An 18,455-nucleotide genomic window follows, 5' to 3' on the forward strand; every position below is an offset into this window, starting at 1 on the left:
ATACTTTTTCCATCTATTGGGTCTCTCTCCTGTCGCTCCTGTGTGTGAATATCTCACTCGACGCTCGGAATACACATATGTGATCGGTCGAGAAGGATCACGTGAGATGATTTACAACGCGTACAATTGGTCGGACCGCTGAACGAGAGCCGTAAAGGCTAGAAAATCTGCGCCGGTTAAATAGAAGTGATCCATGAAAATGTAATAATTCTCAAATATCGATCGATTTCCGATCGAAGGTCCAGAGACATCGGCGCCTATTAGTGACCCCTGGTCTATGGCATGAACCATAAGGTCGCTGCTACTTTTATACGCAAAAGTCCCTCCCACTCATGTTAACCTGTAATCACAGGACAGTTGCCAAGCAACCAAACCCAGACCCACTTCTCAAGAGGTCTGGGTTCGGTTGTTTGGACCACACCAGGGTTCGATTGACAGCTTTCACACAAACGAACCTGGAGAATTGGACGAAACGCAGAGTTTGGTTAAAGAACAGACCGGACACATTTTTTTTTTAAAGTGCCCCAAACCACATTCAATGAAGCTCGTGATCCACTTCAAACCGTTCTTACTGGAAATAATGTTTTGCTTGTGGAAGCCTCCATGGAAGAAAAGATATTTGATGAAAAAATACAAACACATGATTCAGAATGAATCAACACATTTATTTAATGCCCCACTTGTATTACATGACATCGTCACAACATTAACTTCAAGTGATGATCAACAAACGCTGCGTTTCAACAATTAAAATTACGTGAATGACTAATTTCCTTCCCGTATTCCTCTGGTGTTCTCTGATTGGAGTAGTGCACTTGTCACTCCCTTCATCAATAGCTTCTATTCTAGTCCCTTTCATCAATGACACGCATGTCCATTAAGTTACACAGAAAGAAAAAAGAAAGATAAATTAACAAAAAACGTTAAACACAAAAAGTCAGTGATTAACAACAACTCTCAATACTGTGTGTGTGTGTGTGTGTGTGTGTGTGTGTGTGTGTGTGTGTGTGTGTGTGTGTGTGTGTGTGTGTGTGTGTGCGCATATGTGTGTGTGTGTGTGTGTCTACTGGCGATTTGAAATGGAGCTGGTGACTGACAGTTGGATCAACTCTTCCATTATCAGAGCGAGGGTGTGGCACAATTCCTTTGCCTGCAAGAGAGATCAAGAGTATTTTGTTATGACCAATATATTATACATGTGATAGGTGCATTCAGTTGCTCTAATGCCCATGAATCCACAGAAGCGGTAGCCAAACGTGCAGAAAAATAAGAACGCTACGAAACGTTAACGTGCAGCCGCAGCCCAGAGTTGCTACCTGTCTGAGATGAATGGTGACTTTTTTTATTTGGCCCGGATTACTGTAATTGATGTCCACAGCTGGCACTTTGCCTTGTTTCTTGGGGCGGATGGTGCACATGGACTGCACATCTGCCAGCGGAATCAGAAATGCTCGCTCCTGGAGAAAAAAAAACAGAAAGGTTTGCTGGAAGGTTTTTGAGGGCGCCAACACTTGGCAACATTAAAATAACTTTGTGTTATGCAAAGCAGGCTGGAAGAAAATTGCACCCCTACACCTGTACTGGATTCATCTGAGATGAAACAATCGCCCAACACCAATGCTGATTGTCAAAAGGGGAACTGGATCATACCAGAGTGACCTTGGCCCAAGTATGACTCCGGTACATAGAGATCTTTCGTACTGATAAAATCACATATTCATCTGAGTGATCGGTCAGGGAGCGTTTCAGTATTGTGGCAGCTGGAGGTACCTGTGTTTTGGGGTTGAGAAAGAGCACCCCCTCCTGGCTGATGCTGACCATGCACGGGGAGGGACAGCCACGCTGGCTGACCTTCTGGGCCAAGAAAGTGTTTGAGCCAAACAGTGGCATGGTGCTCAGAATCTCTGAAGGACAGACAAAGTTATCATCAGGAGAGAAGAAGAAGAGGGGGAGAAGACAAGACAAGAGTAGAGAAAGTACCCACCAATGAATTGTATTTTGGCGTCTTGAGGACTGAGTTGCATTGCAGCTATCTGGCCCAGACAGAAGGAGTGGATCTCTTCAGCTTTGCTGCTGAGTCCATCCTGTGAAGGCAGGTACTCCTTCATCTCTGGCCTGGTGGAGACATACAAAGTACAAAGTACACATACTTACACTGAGAGGACTTTAAGAGTTTAGCCTATTTGTGTTGGATTCCTTTTTCTTCTTCTTTTTCTTCTTCTTCTGTCGAGCTGCCCAAAATATCCTGTTCCTAAAGCGATCAGTATTGTATTATCGTCTGACTCACAGTGAGAGCTGGTCCCTCCGATCTTGAGCCAGGTGCTGCAGGGCCGACAGCTTCGCTATCTGCTGGACTGCTGAGGGTCCGCCGGCAGCAGGAGAAAGCACCAGCCGCCCACTGAGGTAGTCGGCCAGGAGCTACACCAACACAGACAGTAACGACCACGATGAGCTGGATCCTGAACCAGCGGCTGGACTCTACTACTACTACTACTACTACTACTACTACTACTACTACTACTTCTCCTACCACTACTACTACTACTACTACTACTATTACTACTACTACTACTCTTAGTACTACTCCTACTACTTCTCCTACCACTACTACTACTACTACTACTACTTCTACTTCTAACTACTTCTACTTCTCCTACTACTACTGCTACTCTTAGTACTACTACTACTACTACTACTACTACTACTACTACTTATACTGCTCCTACTACTACTACTACTACTACTCTTAGTACTACTACTTCTACTTCTCCTACTACTACTCTTAGTACTACTCCTACTACTACTTCTCCTATCACTACTACTACTACTACTACTCCTACTACTACTTCTCCTACTACTACTACTCTTAGTACTACTACTACTACTTCTCCTATTACTACTACTCCTACTACTACTACTTCTCCTACTACTAGTACTACTACTACTTCTCCTACTCCTACTCCCACTGCTACTACTTCTCCTGACTGCCGTGAACCGATTGTTCTCACCTGCTGGTAGTGGAACTCCACATAGAGGTCGCTGTTGTAGGACAGAGGGTTCCTCCACATCAGCCGTCTCAGGGAAAAGAAGATGGAGCCATCGTCCAGCAGGAAGTCGAACAGATACTCCTCAGCGTGGAGGGGACGCACCATCCGATCTAACAGAGGAGGAGGACGCCAATCTGTTAATCTGACACTTTGGTTTCGGTTTGACTCGAATCTAACGTGGCATGAACATCATATTTACAGTGCTGAGGGTTCATTCTAGCAGAATAAATGAACATTTAACCTTTTATTTTGTGGTGTGTGTGTGATCATCAACTCTCTTTCTTTTTTCTTTGCCATATCTTTTTTTTGTTTGTTGTTGTTTTCTTTTCTAGTTAGCAAATTGGGACTACAATCTAAATTTCATTGTCAGAGTTAACCAAATGTTAGCAATTTGGAAATATTTAACAAATACTTTATATTGTAGATAGTAGATACTGTAAAGTTATATCACCGCTTCTACCTGTGACACAGGCAGGCCAGGAAAAAAAATCAGTTTTTAAGTCTAAAGACAGATTAAACTTTCTATCCTGGATATCAATTAGAAACAGACAGCTTCAGTTGGATTTACCATGATGTCGGATGGCAAGGATGGAGAACTCTTTGATTTCTGTGAGATTTGAGATGCCCATCTCTTTACAGAACTCTTTTAACACGTCTGCTACCATCTAGACGGAAGATACAAAGTACAACCACAGAGATATTGATCATTAACAACAGACAAAGGTTTTGTTTGTATTACGTAGGTTAAAATGAATCTTACAACGAAGCTATTCAGACTAAAAAAGCAATTTCTATGATAGTGGGGTAAAATCTGGGAAACTATAATCCAGACAAACACCACAAAAAGAGACGGCGCCAAATACAAATGGCAAATCTAGTCAAATGGAAATTAATAGCCCATCTCGGGGGGAATTCTGAAAGGAATGAGGAGCAGCATAAGTTAATTTGCTAGAGGTAAAAGAGAAGAGCTTCTAAATGCTTCCCGTACCTTACACTCCGCCTCAATATTTTACAGAATAATGAATGTCCGATATCCAAACTAGAACTAGAAAGGCCTGAGCCTGATATGGCAAAAGGATATTGGCAAGGAGATTAGGGAAGACGTATGGCAAGAGATCGGAGCCTGGGATACAAGGGACGCACGCAGCAAGTTTATCCATTCCAAAATTGTACAAAGATATCATTTCACATCCCTGTAAGTGTGTGGAATGCAGGATTATTATTTGTTTACACTGAAGCTGCGTATCCTGATGGGGAAATCGACTCCTCCTGGTAGCTGGATGGGAATACGTCGGGAGGTTTTGCCTGCCTGCAGAAAGCCGAGACATACTCAAACAATCAGCTCAGCTGTGAATGCAGAATGTGAATGGAATGTAATGCTTATGAAGTACACTGTGAGTGTTGGGGGTAACTTGCCAGAATGGCCTCCATCTCCACATGGGATGGGATGTTACGGCGGCCGCCAAAGTTGAGAGACCGCTGGAGGTTATCCTGACACACGGACGCCAGCTCTGAGGAGACGTGTGAGAGACCTTATATACATCTGAATGTCTTTTAACATTGTTTTAACACCACAATGACTTGTAGAGAGAAGCATTTTTTCGTGGAGCTGTGTCTGCAATTTTGTGTGCGTTTCTTCTACCTTGGTACGGGTGCTCGTAGTCCTGAGAGATGTCGAGTAGGTGACGTGTGACGTGCGACTGCAGAGTACCAGAGCAGGGGAAGAACCCGGTCATCAGGTTGAGCAGCCGCCAGCCGAGGGTGCAGATTGACCTGAGAAGACAACACAAGCAGGTAAAAAGACAACGTTAGCGTTTTAATCATCCTTAAAATATGCTAATATTACAGGAGGAATATACCTTTGGAAACAGTGGCTCAGTTCACTTTGTCACTCTTTTACTGTAAGTGTTAGACTTGTGGGAAAAAAACAGTGTGGCCAAGTTTTGTTATGAATGTTAAAGAAAAGTTCTATAGGAGCGCCTAGGTCGACGAATGGTATGTTATATAACTACAACATCCAGGGTTTCATTCTGACCTTGGCTTTACTTTTCACCGGGTTTGTAATAACTAGCGATGCACTGATCTAACCGTTACAGTCTGGATACTGAAAGTGATACTTGGGTTTTGAGTATCAGCTGATATTGAGTGCCAATCCAATACCAGAGTTGAATGAATAAGCTGGGAGGAAGTGACCAGGATCATTCTTTAATGTGTCAGGCTTGACTTAAACATTGCTTTCCTAACGTGGTAAAACAAAATATCACAAATGTAACAAATATATACATAGATATACATTTATTGAATTGTTATTTATCATCAAGATAATGAATTGTGAACCAACAACTTGTCAAACAAATCTTGAAATGATCAGCAAAACCGTTTTAATGCAGCAACAAAGTGTTCTGTTAAGATATCAGTAGAAGAGAATGTTACACAACATAAATAAATGTCACACTCACTTAGTTGGGTTGTTGGTGGTTTGCTTGATGACCTGGCAGTAGATCTCATCTCTCAGCAGCTCCTTTTCCTTCCCCAACTGAACAGAGGAGACAAACTCGTCTTTAAATCCCACAGAAGTCTTTTTGAGGTCCATCAAACTCACACGGAGACTCAAAGGCGCGACATAAATGCAACCCATTAGATTACACTGCTCGAAAGAGCACTGACCAGTAAAATGTGGTTCAAGCAGTCCGTCTGGGTGTTCTTCTTTGTCATTGACTTGTCACCCATGAACTGCATCAGGTCTGGAGGAACAAATGAAAGAGAGAAGGAGTGACAGAGTAACACTGGTCTCAGTGTGTATCCGTATGGCTCGTGTGGATGCACTCACTCATGAAGCACTGGACCGACAACTCATTGATGTCAGGGTCATTGTAGAGAATGAGGGACTCCTGTATGGGAATCTGGAGGAACGAGGGTCAATGCAGTTAGTGGAGTTGGATTTATTCCTGAAGACCTCCTGATGACACATTTACATATCTAAACAAGACAATTCCGTCATCTGGTGACACATTTGTTCCCTCTGATCTCAACTAATGATGTTAAATATCATGGTAATTTAGGCAGCATAGCCTTATTTTATACATACAAGGGTACACATATTCCTTTTAGATGTCAGTAATGACCTTTTTATATAACTTGTTTCTCATCATCTCCGCCAGACGTCTGTGGGGAGACCATGCGTTCGGTTGTGAATTTGTGTGCATGCGTGTAGCTGTCTGTCTGTCTGTCCACGCCTAATCTCACATACTACTATACCCATCAGTCATTTATTTATTTTTCTACTGTTTTGGCTCAATTAGCTCAACTTAATCATGAATTACATTGTTTTTCAATAAAATGCATTGCTATTCCTATTTGTCCACTGGGAGTTGCGTTGTCCTAATAACTGTAGCAGGCCCTGTACTGCAACGCTATTATAGATCCCACGTGCTTACGTACAGGCTATATCTATAAAATAAGTTTGACACTCCTGCACAGTTCAACGTCTTGACTGCTGTGGTTGAAAGACATTATTTGATTCCAGGATTTAGCCAAAACAGCTTATATACAGACATATTGAGCTTGGATACAGATGTGTCCATGTACAATAACTGTAGTAGGAGCAAGTACAAACCATGAGAGATGATGTGAGAGGGATTGTACAGACTTACTTCTGTGTGTTGAACCGCCTCTGCAAAATTCCTTCCGCTTGCTGGCAGACCTGTCGTCCCCACTCTTTAATGATCAAATAACAGTAGCACAAAATTATCCACGACACGTCACAAACCCAAACCATCCGAACTTACTCAACAATAGTCATCAGCCTTCTATCATACCGGAAATACTTCATGGCAAACTCAGCCATGCTCGAGAGGGTCTCGAGCTCATGGAATGAGCCCTGGATTGAGCTCTGGTCGGATCTCTGGACCACGACCTCTTTACCGAGCAGCTCTGGATCCACGCTGCCCATGGGTCTGCTGATAGGATCTGGAGACAGGCCCTTGGGTGGACCGGCAGGTGTAGCGCCCCTCGTGCTTTTCCTCCTGTCTTCTCTTCGGTCAAGGGGCAGACAGTGGTAGTCCGGGGCCGCGGATGGCTGGGTGAGGTCATCCGCGAAAAGACCAGAGCGCCCTCCCATGGTTCCAAAACGCCAGCCTGGTGGAAACACACACAAAGATGTTTTTTCGTGAGAAGGAGATCACGAAATGCATTAAACAATGAGCATAATAAGGCATATCTGAACCTAAAAACTGCTAGGCTCTCACCTGTCTGCAGTCCTTCCATTGACTGCAGTTTGATGATGTCACCCTTACTGAAGCTAAGCAGACTTTTGTCGCCTGTTACAAAACTCTTCAGGGCAACCACATGGCCTGAGTCCTAGAGGGCAGTGAGAGAGATGGGTAGGAGGGTGATATGTGGGTCACATGGCCAAAAGATGCCCCAAAGCATCAAAATGAAAGATAATGATGAATAATGGTGATTTAAGACTAAAGGAGTACCCGGATGAGCTCCTGGAGGAAGAACCGGATCATTGCAGTGATCTGAGGCGCTCTGGATGACTGCAGCACCAACTTTTCACTCGCCAGCTCCAGTTCCACTCTGTCTGCCTCCTGGAGATCAACTGACAGCAACTCTGCAAAGCTATATACATGCACAGCTGGGTTAACATACTGTGCAGGAAACAGGAGCTGAAAGGGACAACAGCAGATTCTAGGGCTGTACCAAATGTCTTTTTTGTTTTGTTTCTAGTGAGGTTTTCAAATTAAGCTTTGAAAGTCTTTCATCATAGTTTAAGACATAATTAAAAAAAGAGCCCGCCGTTTTTTTAATCGCATTCAAGACGGGCCAAAATATTTAATATGACACAGAAATAAAAACTAACCAACTTCCTATCTTTGACATAAGACTTGAACCATTTTTGTGAAAATATAGATGAAACCGAGAAGGTGTGTAGTGAGCTGCACGTTTACCTGTAGCTTGTGAGCAGACGGAGGTGTTTGGGGTTAATGCCTGATGCTCCGACCACCTTCAGTAGACGAAAGCCCCGGTGAGACACGCCCAAAACCTGAGCATCCCCTCTGCCCAACTTCAACAGATACAAAGAGAAGATGCCTGTCAATATGCAACTAATGCTTGAAACGGGACAGCCAGTATAACCCGTATGAATATTGTATATGCCACAATAAAGTTTGACCCAGTATTGAAGCCAGTGCGGAAGTGTCTTAAAATTGCAAAAAAAATAAGCCTGGTTGTATAGAAGTCTATGAGAAAATGTCTCTACTTCTCTCTTGATTTATTCCCTCAGTAAACATTGTGAACATGTAAAGTATTTATCTCAGTTGCGAGTTTCAAGTCTTGTCAAGTTGCAGATTCAAAGAATCAGCCGAGTCTTGTGATTGGTTCGCCAGACCCGCATGAAACGTCTTACGGTTACCTTCTTGGGGATTGGGTTATGTAAAGTATGAGTTCTTTCTCTATTCTTTTCTTTTCTTTTCTAAGTTCTTTTAATTTTCTCTCGATGCATTATAACTAAATAGTTTTGAGTGAAATAGTATTTTATCACGTTGTATTATGCTAATTGTTCTGAGGTAAATTGCCTTCCATCACGCTTAATATGCTGTCGTACATTCCTGTTTATTATGACATTTATATATCACATGGCACAAGTCTAAATATGGTCATAAGTAGATCATGTGCATTACAGCTGACCTTTTATGTTTAAAAAAAACAACTGTATTCTTGTAGCTGCGGCCACGGACACTGTCGAACATGTGATCAGGTTCAGGGGATGTTGAATCACAGACACCGATTAATCACAATGTCTCAAGTACACATAATCTGTCTGACACCTGTTCAGCTAAACACGACCCCATGAACCCCGGGCAGCATCGGCAGGTCTCACCTGTCAAATCTGGTTACAAGGCGCCAGTTACTCCCACTAAATGTTTCAAGGATACATAAATCTGTCTGACACTTGTTCAAGCTGCCCTCTTTGAAGTTGTTCTGCAACAGTAACTACAAATACTTTTGAACGTGTGACCGAGGTCAAAAGCATGTTGTAATCACACACACCTGCTACTAAGTCACTCCCACTATGTATCGCTAAGGGATCCTCTCACACACTTGCCTATAAATACAATGATAAACTGGGCACTCTTCAGTTCCTCTTGGGCTCTGTCCCTGAGATGGAGCTCAGTTTGAGAAATCAAACCGAGACTTTCCTATATTGTAATTACTGGTAACTGCTTCTAAGTGCTGAGGGGTTTTACTCCAAGACAAAAAAGAAACGGTTGATGAATTACAATGTGACTTTTACTCTTGTAGCTTTATGAACATATGATACTGGTGAACTGACTCTTAGCTACTGTGGGGATTTCCTAAAGAAAAAGACTCAGTTATGGTACTATGTGTATAATAACTCTTGTTGAAATAAAATATATACTCTAAAATAAGAGTGTAGAACTCTAGTCAATGGGGACTCCCGTTTAATGGAATAAGATAACTTCCAAGTTTTTCGAGACGAAGAAGGTAACACCGAGGCCATTGACCAGGGAACACAATCCAGCACGATCCTGCCTCATTTCCAGATCCAGACAAATGTAAGTAATCGTTTGGGTTGTACTGTGTGTAAAACAATTCATTTCCTTTCCTGTTAGAGGAAACAGTTCGGTGGCTCAATAGTACAGGTAGGCCACAGGGAAACCGAACGAATGGGGTTTTTAACATCCGTCATTGTCTCTATAAATTGTAATCGAAAGCAAACTGAGAGGGAAACCTGAGAGTTCTAAAACAGGCCTTCCTTACACGGCTGGTGAAAGAAGTAGGCGCTCCCCCTAAGTTCTGACCAGGTCAGTGCCGGTCCCGTTACAACCTCTTTACGTGCACATCCCTGCGAGGTCGTACCGGCATTTGCCTCGAATTGTTACTAGAGCCCCTTTCACGCAACAGGACCTTAAGACTTTACCTTGCCAGCTCCCTCGTTCAAAATCTGTGTAATGCCCAATTGAGCCCATGTTATTTGTAGAATATACTTTAAAATGATGGTGCTAGTTGTAGGACTCCAATAGGACTCTTTAAGAAGGATTAATGTCAGGAAACAGTCAACTCGTAGAACCTTTGAGTCAGAACACAATGGGGTGAAGCTACTTTCAGCTACGGATGCTGCGCATCCACAGATGGAACCAACTTCCTGATGAGCCTCAAATGCCTCACACTCCACATTCTCTCCAACTCTTTTTGTCATGATCACCTTCACAGGGAACAGACGGATGAAGTAGTTCTCCCAGTTGTCTCGAGCAGCCATGACAATCCTCTTCTTCATGCCATCATTCTGGATGGTGCTTATAGTCATTCCCACATTGAAATTTCCTAGAGTTCAAATGGGGATAAATAAATAAAAATGGGATAATGGTTATCAAACTAATGACAGTTTATATTCAGTAAGTACTCATAGTATGTACATAATGATAGACAAAATGACAGCTGCCCAACGTGAAGCCACAACATCTCGATTACTGGCTGGCTGCAGTATAGGTCATGAACCCCGCCCCCTCCATGTTAGAGGATGGGACATGGGCCTAACTAACTAAAGAAAATCAAGTGCATTTTCCCAAAGCCGGTTTCTGTCATTTCAGGTAGTTCTTGTCACACTTAATTGATGCTATAAGACGGGCGTCATGATCGACAGCTGCTCTGAGCGAAGTAGTACTCTATGCGGAGCCGGAGGCTCGGGAACTGTAGTAGAGTAGGGACGTGGTGAGGAGTTTAACCACAACCCTCAACGTCAGTTTCAAAGATCTTTACATTTTGGTTTCGCTTTTGTACAGCGAGAGGAAGTGGAGACGCAACATCCATCTACATTTATATTTATGACGATCCGTCAAACACTCTCACCCAGCAGGTCCTTCATCTTCCTCCTCTCCTCTCTGCTGATCCTCACACAGCTGTCAGAGTAGGTGTCCCTCATGATCTAAAACACACCACACAATGAGAACGGGAGGAGATTGATGTCTACTGAATACATATAGTTATATGTATATGTATATATGCAATATACTAACCTGTTCACACAACAGATTGAGGATGTAGGGCCGATTGAACATCTCTCTGGGGTAAAACACCTGCACACAAACAAAAAGATTAACAGATCCCATCCCTTGTGTAGTGAGAGGCATTATTATCTAAAGCACTTGTGTCGGTCTAAGCACATCTGTATTTCCTTGATGTTATTACAAGCTGCGACGACTTGTGGCTGGTAATGTTTCATGGTAAAAATGTGGTCCTAGAGACACCTTCTGTATCAGGCACTACCACATTAGAGGTTTATAGTACTAGTAATAACACATACCAGCAGACCCATGGAGCAACATAAGCATTTATTCACTGTCGTGCTTGTAAATGTGGTGAACGTAAGTCCACGATTCTCTCTTCTTTTTAGCTCAGTTTTGGCTTCCACCAGCTCCTGAGAAAATATCTGAAGCAAAAACTGCGTAGAGCTGAGGGGAACTGCTGAGTTGGTAACAATCTGTGGGTCTCTTGATAAATGTTGTGTGTGTGTGTGTGTGTGTGTGTGTGTGTGTGTGTGTGTGTGTGTGTGTGTGTGTGTGTGTGGGTGTCTTACTTCTTTTCGCAGGAAGAGTTTTCCCGGAATGTTGGAGTAAGAGAAGTAAACCCCAGCAGAGAAGCGATGGAGCTGGGAGCCAATGCCCTCCTCATCTGGCATCACATCTGTGGTTACTAAACGGCAGACGGAGGTCACTGACTGACATGAACTCCCTCACATTCGATAACATTGGGTTGAATGATAGTTAGCAGCGGTTGACGGCCAAAACACGTCACTTGAGTAGGTCTTTTCAATCTGCGTAAAATGTAATGTCTGTAGAACACGGTGAGAGCGGCACTTACTGAGAGACGGGGCCGCCATGGGCGGCGGGTCAGGGATGCTCCAAAGGATGGGCTCTGGGCGCGGGGGAGGCGTCGGAGAGTCGGGGGGAGGGGTCGGAGGGTGCTGGGAGCGCTGCGAGCCAAACAGGTCCCCCAGGGAGCGCTGTTTCTGCCTCATGTTGCTGGAGATGACGCGGGGCCCCCTGGTGGAGGGAGGAGAGGAGGACTGTGGGGACGGGGTCCTGGGAGGAGGGGGCTCCCTCTTGCGCTCGACTGGCGGAGGCACCCACTGTTTCTGCGAGCATTAAGAAGTGTAAGGTGTAAGGCACCGTTCACACCAGACGCGACTCCAAAAACCCGTCGCTACCAAAACCAGGACCTATGGTACGGCGCGTTTTCTAGCGTTTTTTTGGCGCGCCTAAAAGTTGAAATATTCTCAACTTTTAAGCGCCTTGCGCGGAGTCGCACATCTCATCAATGTAGTGTGTATCGCCCGGTTGCGCACGCAGGCCCGCTCCACAGGCGCACCGGGCTGTTTTGCCCGTCGTGTTTTTGCCAAGGCGTTTTAGAGGCGACTGTACTTTTAAAAGTCGCGTCCGGTGTGTACGGCCCCTAAGGATGTAGAGTATGTTCGAGACAGAAATAATACATTAATTTCATTTCTAGAGGAATTCAGATGCATTTTCTTTGCGGTTGGACTCTCCATCCTGACCTTCGGTTGTGGCACTGGAGCTTTGTTTCTGAGTTTGGCCAGAGCTTCATCTTTGGGGTCATTCTTCTTTACGAAATGCCGTGCAACAGGTCTGTGAAGAGGATGAAGAACGGTACAGAGTTATTATTTCTGGAGGATGAGGCCACAATGTGATCAGTTGACTGTCAGGAACTTCAAGGACTTCTTGGTTTGTGTCTGGCCCGCCGGTGTGAGAGGAAAATACATTTGCATTTGATGTACATGATCTGCTGATCCATTAACTGATTGGGCTGGCTTGAGATCAGCTGCTATCGGCTGATGTAGCTGGGATTGGAGCTAAATTTCGACTCAGAGGCCTGCCAGAATTAAGGCCAGGCTCAATATTGAAATCCTTTTTTTGGCTTTGCATGCCAGGATTTCCAAGGTGTGTTCAATGAAAATGTTACAAAACATTATTCAGATGTGCAACTTTTCATGTCATCTCTTTCACGTTTGAAAGTATAGCTAAAACAATCAAAACTTATTTTGGTAGCGTGATTTCACCTCATGCTGGCTGCACAATAAAGCAACGAGAATGTTCAAAAGGTCAGACACGTGGTGCCCTTCCGATCTTTGAATACAGCTGTCGCCATCTTGGCTTTTTTGCATTCAATGAAGGGAAGTTACGATATTTGGAATGCAGCTGCGACCTGTTTAATCACAGTAGCCCCGCCCAAACGCATAGCTGGCTTTATGTTTTGACTCTAAATAACCATAATTTACTAAATGAACATCATGCTGTATTGAAGAAGACTTGAAACTATAGATTGGGACCATACACTCATGTTTACAATGTTTACTGAGGGAATAAATCAAGAGAGAAGTAGAGTAATTTTCTCATAGACTTGTTTTTTGCAACCAGAGGAGTGGCCCCATGATGGTCAGTTGAGAGAATGCAGGTTTTAAGACACTTCCACATTGGCTTTACTCTGCAAAAACGGAGGTTGCCGCCTGGTGCAAGCAGGATCCAGCAGGATATTAGATCAGATGATGCTTTGAGGCAGTGTGTATGGACCTCATACAGGAGCAGCGTTGGAACTGACCTGACAGGTTCAAAGGGTTTGGCTTCCGGCTGGGGTCGGCTGTTATAAAGTTTGATGATTTCCCGGATGTTGGAGGTGGGTTCGGGTTGGTGCTTAGTGAGAGGAGCTGGGGTCGGTGCTGCCTGTGGTGGGTCCACCACTCTGGCAGGAGGGAGACGCTTCACTGAGATGAGAGACAGAAAGAGCATACCAAGCTGCATGATAAAACAGGAATTTAAGCTGCATGCTCCTTTTTCTTTTTTGACCCTTATATTGAGAATATAACATCTCTCAGAAAGTAAAACAATATTTCTAGATTACACTAAAATATTATCTAGGCCAGGGGTGCCCAATACGTCGATCGCGATCTACCAGTCGATCGCGGAGGTAGTGCGGGTAGATCGCATGCCATTTAAAAAATAATAATAATTAAAAAAAATTTAAAAAACTTTAGCGACAAAACCCAGCTCCCAGTGTGCAAATTAATGTCAATCACTACGGACGCTGCGCCCGCAATGGTTGGCCGCTTGAATGGATGTATTGCCAAGTACAGGGAGATGTTTTCCCCGACTTCCTTAATTACCACTGCATAATACACCAACAAGCATTATGCGCTACAACGCTAAACATGAAAGAGATCACGGATGTGGCAACAAAGATCGTCTAATCGAGCGAGAGCTCTTCAAAGACGGATGTTCTGTGCGCATCTGGAGAAGGACTGCAGCCACTCTGACTTCCTGCTGCACACTGATGTGAGATGGCTTATAGAGCTCTGTCCGGAGATACAGGAGTTTCTCCATGTTGTTAAACATGCAGAATACAACCAACTAAGAGTATGTCAATATGCTCACGTTTCTGAATTACAATTTAAAACGTGTGTAAATTGTGTGTTCCCCTGAAGGAGGGAGCAGCAAGACGTGGGACTGTAATGAGTCATTTTGATTTACTTTTAAACCCTTGCGCTTTAATTATCGGGTAGGATGGACAATTTTTTAAAACTTTTGATCTTTGAATGGCACATGTAGCCCAGTTATTCTTTAGTTATTTTGCACTTTCAGAGGCTTGATTGCTATGTTGAGTTACCTTTAAAGCTTTATTTGTACTTTTTCTTTATTTTTAAAGCATATTTGCACTTTAATTTGTATTACTATTTAATTTATTTGTTATGATGATGTTCTGATGTTCAGATCTTGTTACTCAAATACATTTGAAGTTCAAATTCCAACATTTTGAGTTACTATTCTTAATTTGCTATGGGAAATAGTCATTAGATTAGTCGATTAATCGAAAAAATAGTCGATAGATTAGTCGTTTATGAAAATAATCGTTAGTTGCAGCCCTAGAGTCAGCCTTTTCCCACATGAAAAAGATTAAGTCCAAACACCGTTCCACCATGACTGATGACCATTTGGTCTGCCTGACGCTGACTACCAGCAGCTACTGTCCGGACTATGCAACCGTGCTGGTTCCATGCAGTGAAGTCATCAGAGCAAAATGTAATGACCAAAAAAGTACAAAATTGTATTGTGTCATAAGGGTTCATGCAGTTATGCAAGGTTTGCCAATATTGTAAATATAAAGTATACTCTGTATATTTATACATTAATAATGCTTTATATAGATATAAGGATTATTAATGTAGGTAGATCTTTTTGACTTGGTCATTTTAAAAGTAGCTCGTGAGCCAAAAAAGTGTGGGCACCCCTGATCTAGGCCATGGAACTTGTTGTATCTTCTCACCCGCAGGCTTCGGTGCTGGTGGTGGGGGTGGGGATGTGGGGGGTGGTGACAGATGTGGCGATGGCGGGGAGTGTTGCCGCTGTCTGGGCGGGCTGGAGTGGGCCGGATGAGAATTTGAGGCTTTGGATCCACCTCGGGGATGAATGCCTGGAGGGTAGGAGAGGAGAGAGATGGTGAGGAACGCATTACTTAAATTAATTATTATAAGCACGGTGAGGCAGCAGTAAGCCATTACAAAGTTGTTTTCATCACATTCAAGCAAGATAGCTTGTAGCCCCAACCTCCCTGCATTTATGTTCTACTCTAAGCACGATATATAGAAAAGTCCAAAGCGAATGAATCAGCAGGGTTTGTGTGTGTATGAGAGACAAATGTCTTACTCGATGGTTGCTGGTCAACTGCACTCACCAATCTTCTGGAAGTATTCCTTCTTGTCTCTGAAAGACTGCAGGTCATCGGGATCTGGTGAGTCCACTTCTCTTTCTAGCTGCAGGATGAATAAACACGGGCACGTCAGCGCAGGAGGAGGAAACAGAGCCGGTGATGTTAGTTCTTTTAATTTTTTAGGGAATTAAAGGATCGTCAAAACTAGTATATCGATGATTGAGTAATGGCCAGGTGGACATTTGTGCCAAATATGAAGAAATCCCCTCCAGACGTTCCTGAAATATCACACTCACAAGAATGGGACCTACGTACATATGAACAGACATGAAGTACGCTTTAGGATTTCATAGTTGGTTAAGCTCACTATTGGCATGCCACTCATATCACTTTTACACTATATGCCATTCACCAATTCACGCCCATTCATTCTCCGCACACCTTCGGAAAGCAATTTAGGGGTTAAGTGTCTTGCCTCTCAACATGGACTGGAGGAATTTATTAAATTAAATAGCAAAAACTCAGGTTTAGCTAGGTTTTTTAGGATAAAAAAGCAGCAATTGAGTACACTACAAAAACACACACTATATTCAGAAATACCTCTGGCTCAGGATGCTTGTAGCCGGAGGTGCGTTTAGGCGCAGGCGCTTTGGGCCGGGCAGGCGGGGGCGAGGGAGATGAAGGGGAAGGCGAGGGCGAGCGCGAGCGTTCCCGGGGCCACCGCTCAGACTGACGCCTCCGCTGCTTCTCCCCACTCCGCTGCGGCTTTCTCCCCTGCTCCTTCTGCTTCCTCTGCTGCTCCTGCGTCTGCTGCTGGGAAAGATTCATCGCCTGCAGGGTCATTTGCTGGGCCTGAAGAGGAGGAGGAGAGAGGAGAGAGGACAGGTAAGCACAAAGCTGGAAGTGAGGTGGTAGAGGGAGTTCGGAAAGGTAAATGTTGGTGGAGGGGCGAATACAGGATGAAAAAGTCCTGTCCTGCCCTCACCATGAGGAAGGCCTGCTGGTTGATGAGGGCCTGCTGCGATGCTGCCATCTGCATGGGGTCAGCCGGGGCAGACATGGGAGTCTGAGGCATCATCATGGCTGTGGAGGGACGTAGACGACAAATTGTGGTAGAAATCAGCTACATTTAAATCATTAACAAAGGAACTGACACAACAAAAGAAGTCTGATTGTATAGAAGTCTTTGAGAAAATGACTCTATTTCTCTCTTGATTTATTCCCTCAGTAAACATTGTAAACATGAGTTTATGATCCCAATCTCTAGTTTCAAGTCTTCTTCAATACAGCATGATGTTCAATTAGTAAATTATGGTCATTTAGAGTCAAACAGACCATAAAGCAGAGTATGCTTTAGGGCAGGCTTACTGTGATTGACAGGTAGCTGCTGCTACCAGCTACAAGCTATATATGGTGTTTCTAGTATATGGCGTTTCAGTCCTCGCCATTTCCAATATGGTAATTTCCGTTTATTGTTTGCAAAAAACAACATGGTGACGGTTGTAATCCAAGATGGCGACTACAAAATCACCAAACTTGAGGCTTCAAAACAGCAGCCCACAAACCAATGAATGACGTGATGATGACTACCTCTCCTTCTTATATACAGTCTATGGTTTTTCATTACTAATTACCTACGCTTATATTTGTGTCCACAAATGAATCCCGTATGGAGGGCGTAAGAAGCTATTAACCTTATAAGCCCCGTTAAGCCCTAAGGCATTTTTTAGGATTTAGCTCGAAATAGCATACCCAAACTAAAAAGGGTGTATCTGTGCAACCACAAGGGCTATTTGAATAATTTTGGTGTTATAATAAAGGCAACCCTTGTGAGCTTTTGGTCAGATGTGTAAATATTAGTATATATGTTGCTGGCTAAGAGTAAATAAAGATTGAAACACAGAACAAATAGAAGTTCCAGGTCCGCCTATAGAAAAAAGCACTTTCAGGATGATTATCTCCTTGAAATGATGCTTCACTAAGCCTGAATCTCTCCCAAATCATAGCACAATATGTGAACAGTCTCTCTGCACTGTTTTCACTTGAAAAAGTGAAGCAGAACAAAGTAAGATTAGGTAAAGTACAGAGAGAATTCAGGCAAGAATGCAAAATTAGCATTTTGGCACATTTGCGTATATTTTCGCGCATCTGTGACATTTGAATTTTTTCGTGTAGCAAATCTTATATTTCACTTGTATATGACTTATGATGTTCAATAAACTTGTATTAGTGGGGATTTACTGAGGGAACTGCATTTTTTCTTATATTTGCTATTTTCTCAATTTTTTTTCAAAATTTGCTGAATCAGCGATTTATGTTGCTGTGTTCTTTGGTTCATATCTCAGTGATGCTTTGCAGCAGAGGGATTTGGTGAATAGATTTGGAATCTGTGTGGAATTGTCTTGCTTTTTGCTATTTGTCTTTTTCTGATAGCACCAAGCTACGGGCTGCTAGTTCCGGAAACATGCAGAGTGGGCTGACTCGTGACAAAATTATAACTATTTTATTTTAATAATTATTTTAGTTGGTGTTTGAGTTTTGTTGAAATGGCTGACTAATTATTGTAGCCCAGGTTCTCTTGTTTAATTTGATGTGTAGCATCAATATATTTGTTCATGATTATTGTAATGTTTTACACAGTTTAATTAAAATGTTAAAAAAGGACCT

General features: G+C 43.2%; 1 protein-coding gene across 1 annotated transcript in view; it reads right to left on the reverse strand.

The window, feature by feature from the left end:
- Positions 1-680: 680 nt before the first annotated feature.
- The window catches only part of myo15b (myosin XVB), a gene marked incomplete at its 5' end in the record, with an annotated part of 44,980 nt that continues 27,205 nt past the window's right edge, over positions 681-18,455 (reverse strand). Inside the window, 29 exons of the mRNA XM_079237780.1 lie at positions 681-1,150; positions 1,317-1,457; positions 1,771-1,904; positions 1,985-2,115; positions 2,288-2,418; positions 3,009-3,157; positions 3,616-3,712; positions 4,279-4,352; positions 4,460-4,558; positions 4,690-4,820; positions 5,507-5,583; positions 5,715-5,791; positions 5,878-5,950; positions 6,701-6,764; positions 6,866-7,184; positions 7,295-7,406; positions 7,529-7,670; positions 8,000-8,115; positions 10,279-10,397; positions 10,923-10,998; positions 11,090-11,149; positions 11,650-11,765; positions 11,934-12,207; positions 12,625-12,715; positions 13,686-13,848; positions 15,405-15,551; positions 15,813-15,891; positions 16,389-16,640; positions 16,774-16,871. Of these exons, the coding sequence (XP_079093906.1) occupies positions 1,064-1,150; positions 1,317-1,457; positions 1,771-1,904; positions 1,985-2,115; positions 2,288-2,418; positions 3,009-3,157; positions 3,616-3,712; positions 4,279-4,352; positions 4,460-4,558; positions 4,690-4,820; positions 5,507-5,583; positions 5,715-5,791; positions 5,878-5,950; positions 6,701-6,764; positions 6,866-7,184; positions 7,295-7,406; positions 7,529-7,670; positions 8,000-8,115; positions 10,279-10,397; positions 10,923-10,998; positions 11,090-11,149; positions 11,650-11,765; positions 11,934-12,207; positions 12,625-12,715; positions 13,686-13,848; positions 15,405-15,551; positions 15,813-15,891; positions 16,389-16,640; positions 16,774-16,871 (3,629 nt within the window). The 3' untranslated portion in view covers positions 681-1,063. The remainder of the gene's footprint in view (positions 1,151-1,316; positions 1,458-1,770; positions 1,905-1,984; positions 2,116-2,287; positions 2,419-3,008; positions 3,158-3,615; positions 3,713-4,278; positions 4,353-4,459; positions 4,559-4,689; positions 4,821-5,506; positions 5,584-5,714; positions 5,792-5,877; positions 5,951-6,700; positions 6,765-6,865; positions 7,185-7,294; positions 7,407-7,528; positions 7,671-7,999; positions 8,116-10,278; positions 10,398-10,922; positions 10,999-11,089; positions 11,150-11,649; positions 11,766-11,933; positions 12,208-12,624; positions 12,716-13,685; positions 13,849-15,404; positions 15,552-15,812; positions 15,892-16,388; positions 16,641-16,773; positions 16,872-18,455) is intronic.

This window comes from Taurulus bubalis (genome assembly GCF_910589615.1).
Source record: "Taurulus bubalis genome assembly, chromosome: 2".
NCBI classification, from domain to species: Eukaryota; Metazoa; Chordata; class Actinopteri; order Perciformes; family Cottidae; genus Taurulus; species Taurulus bubalis.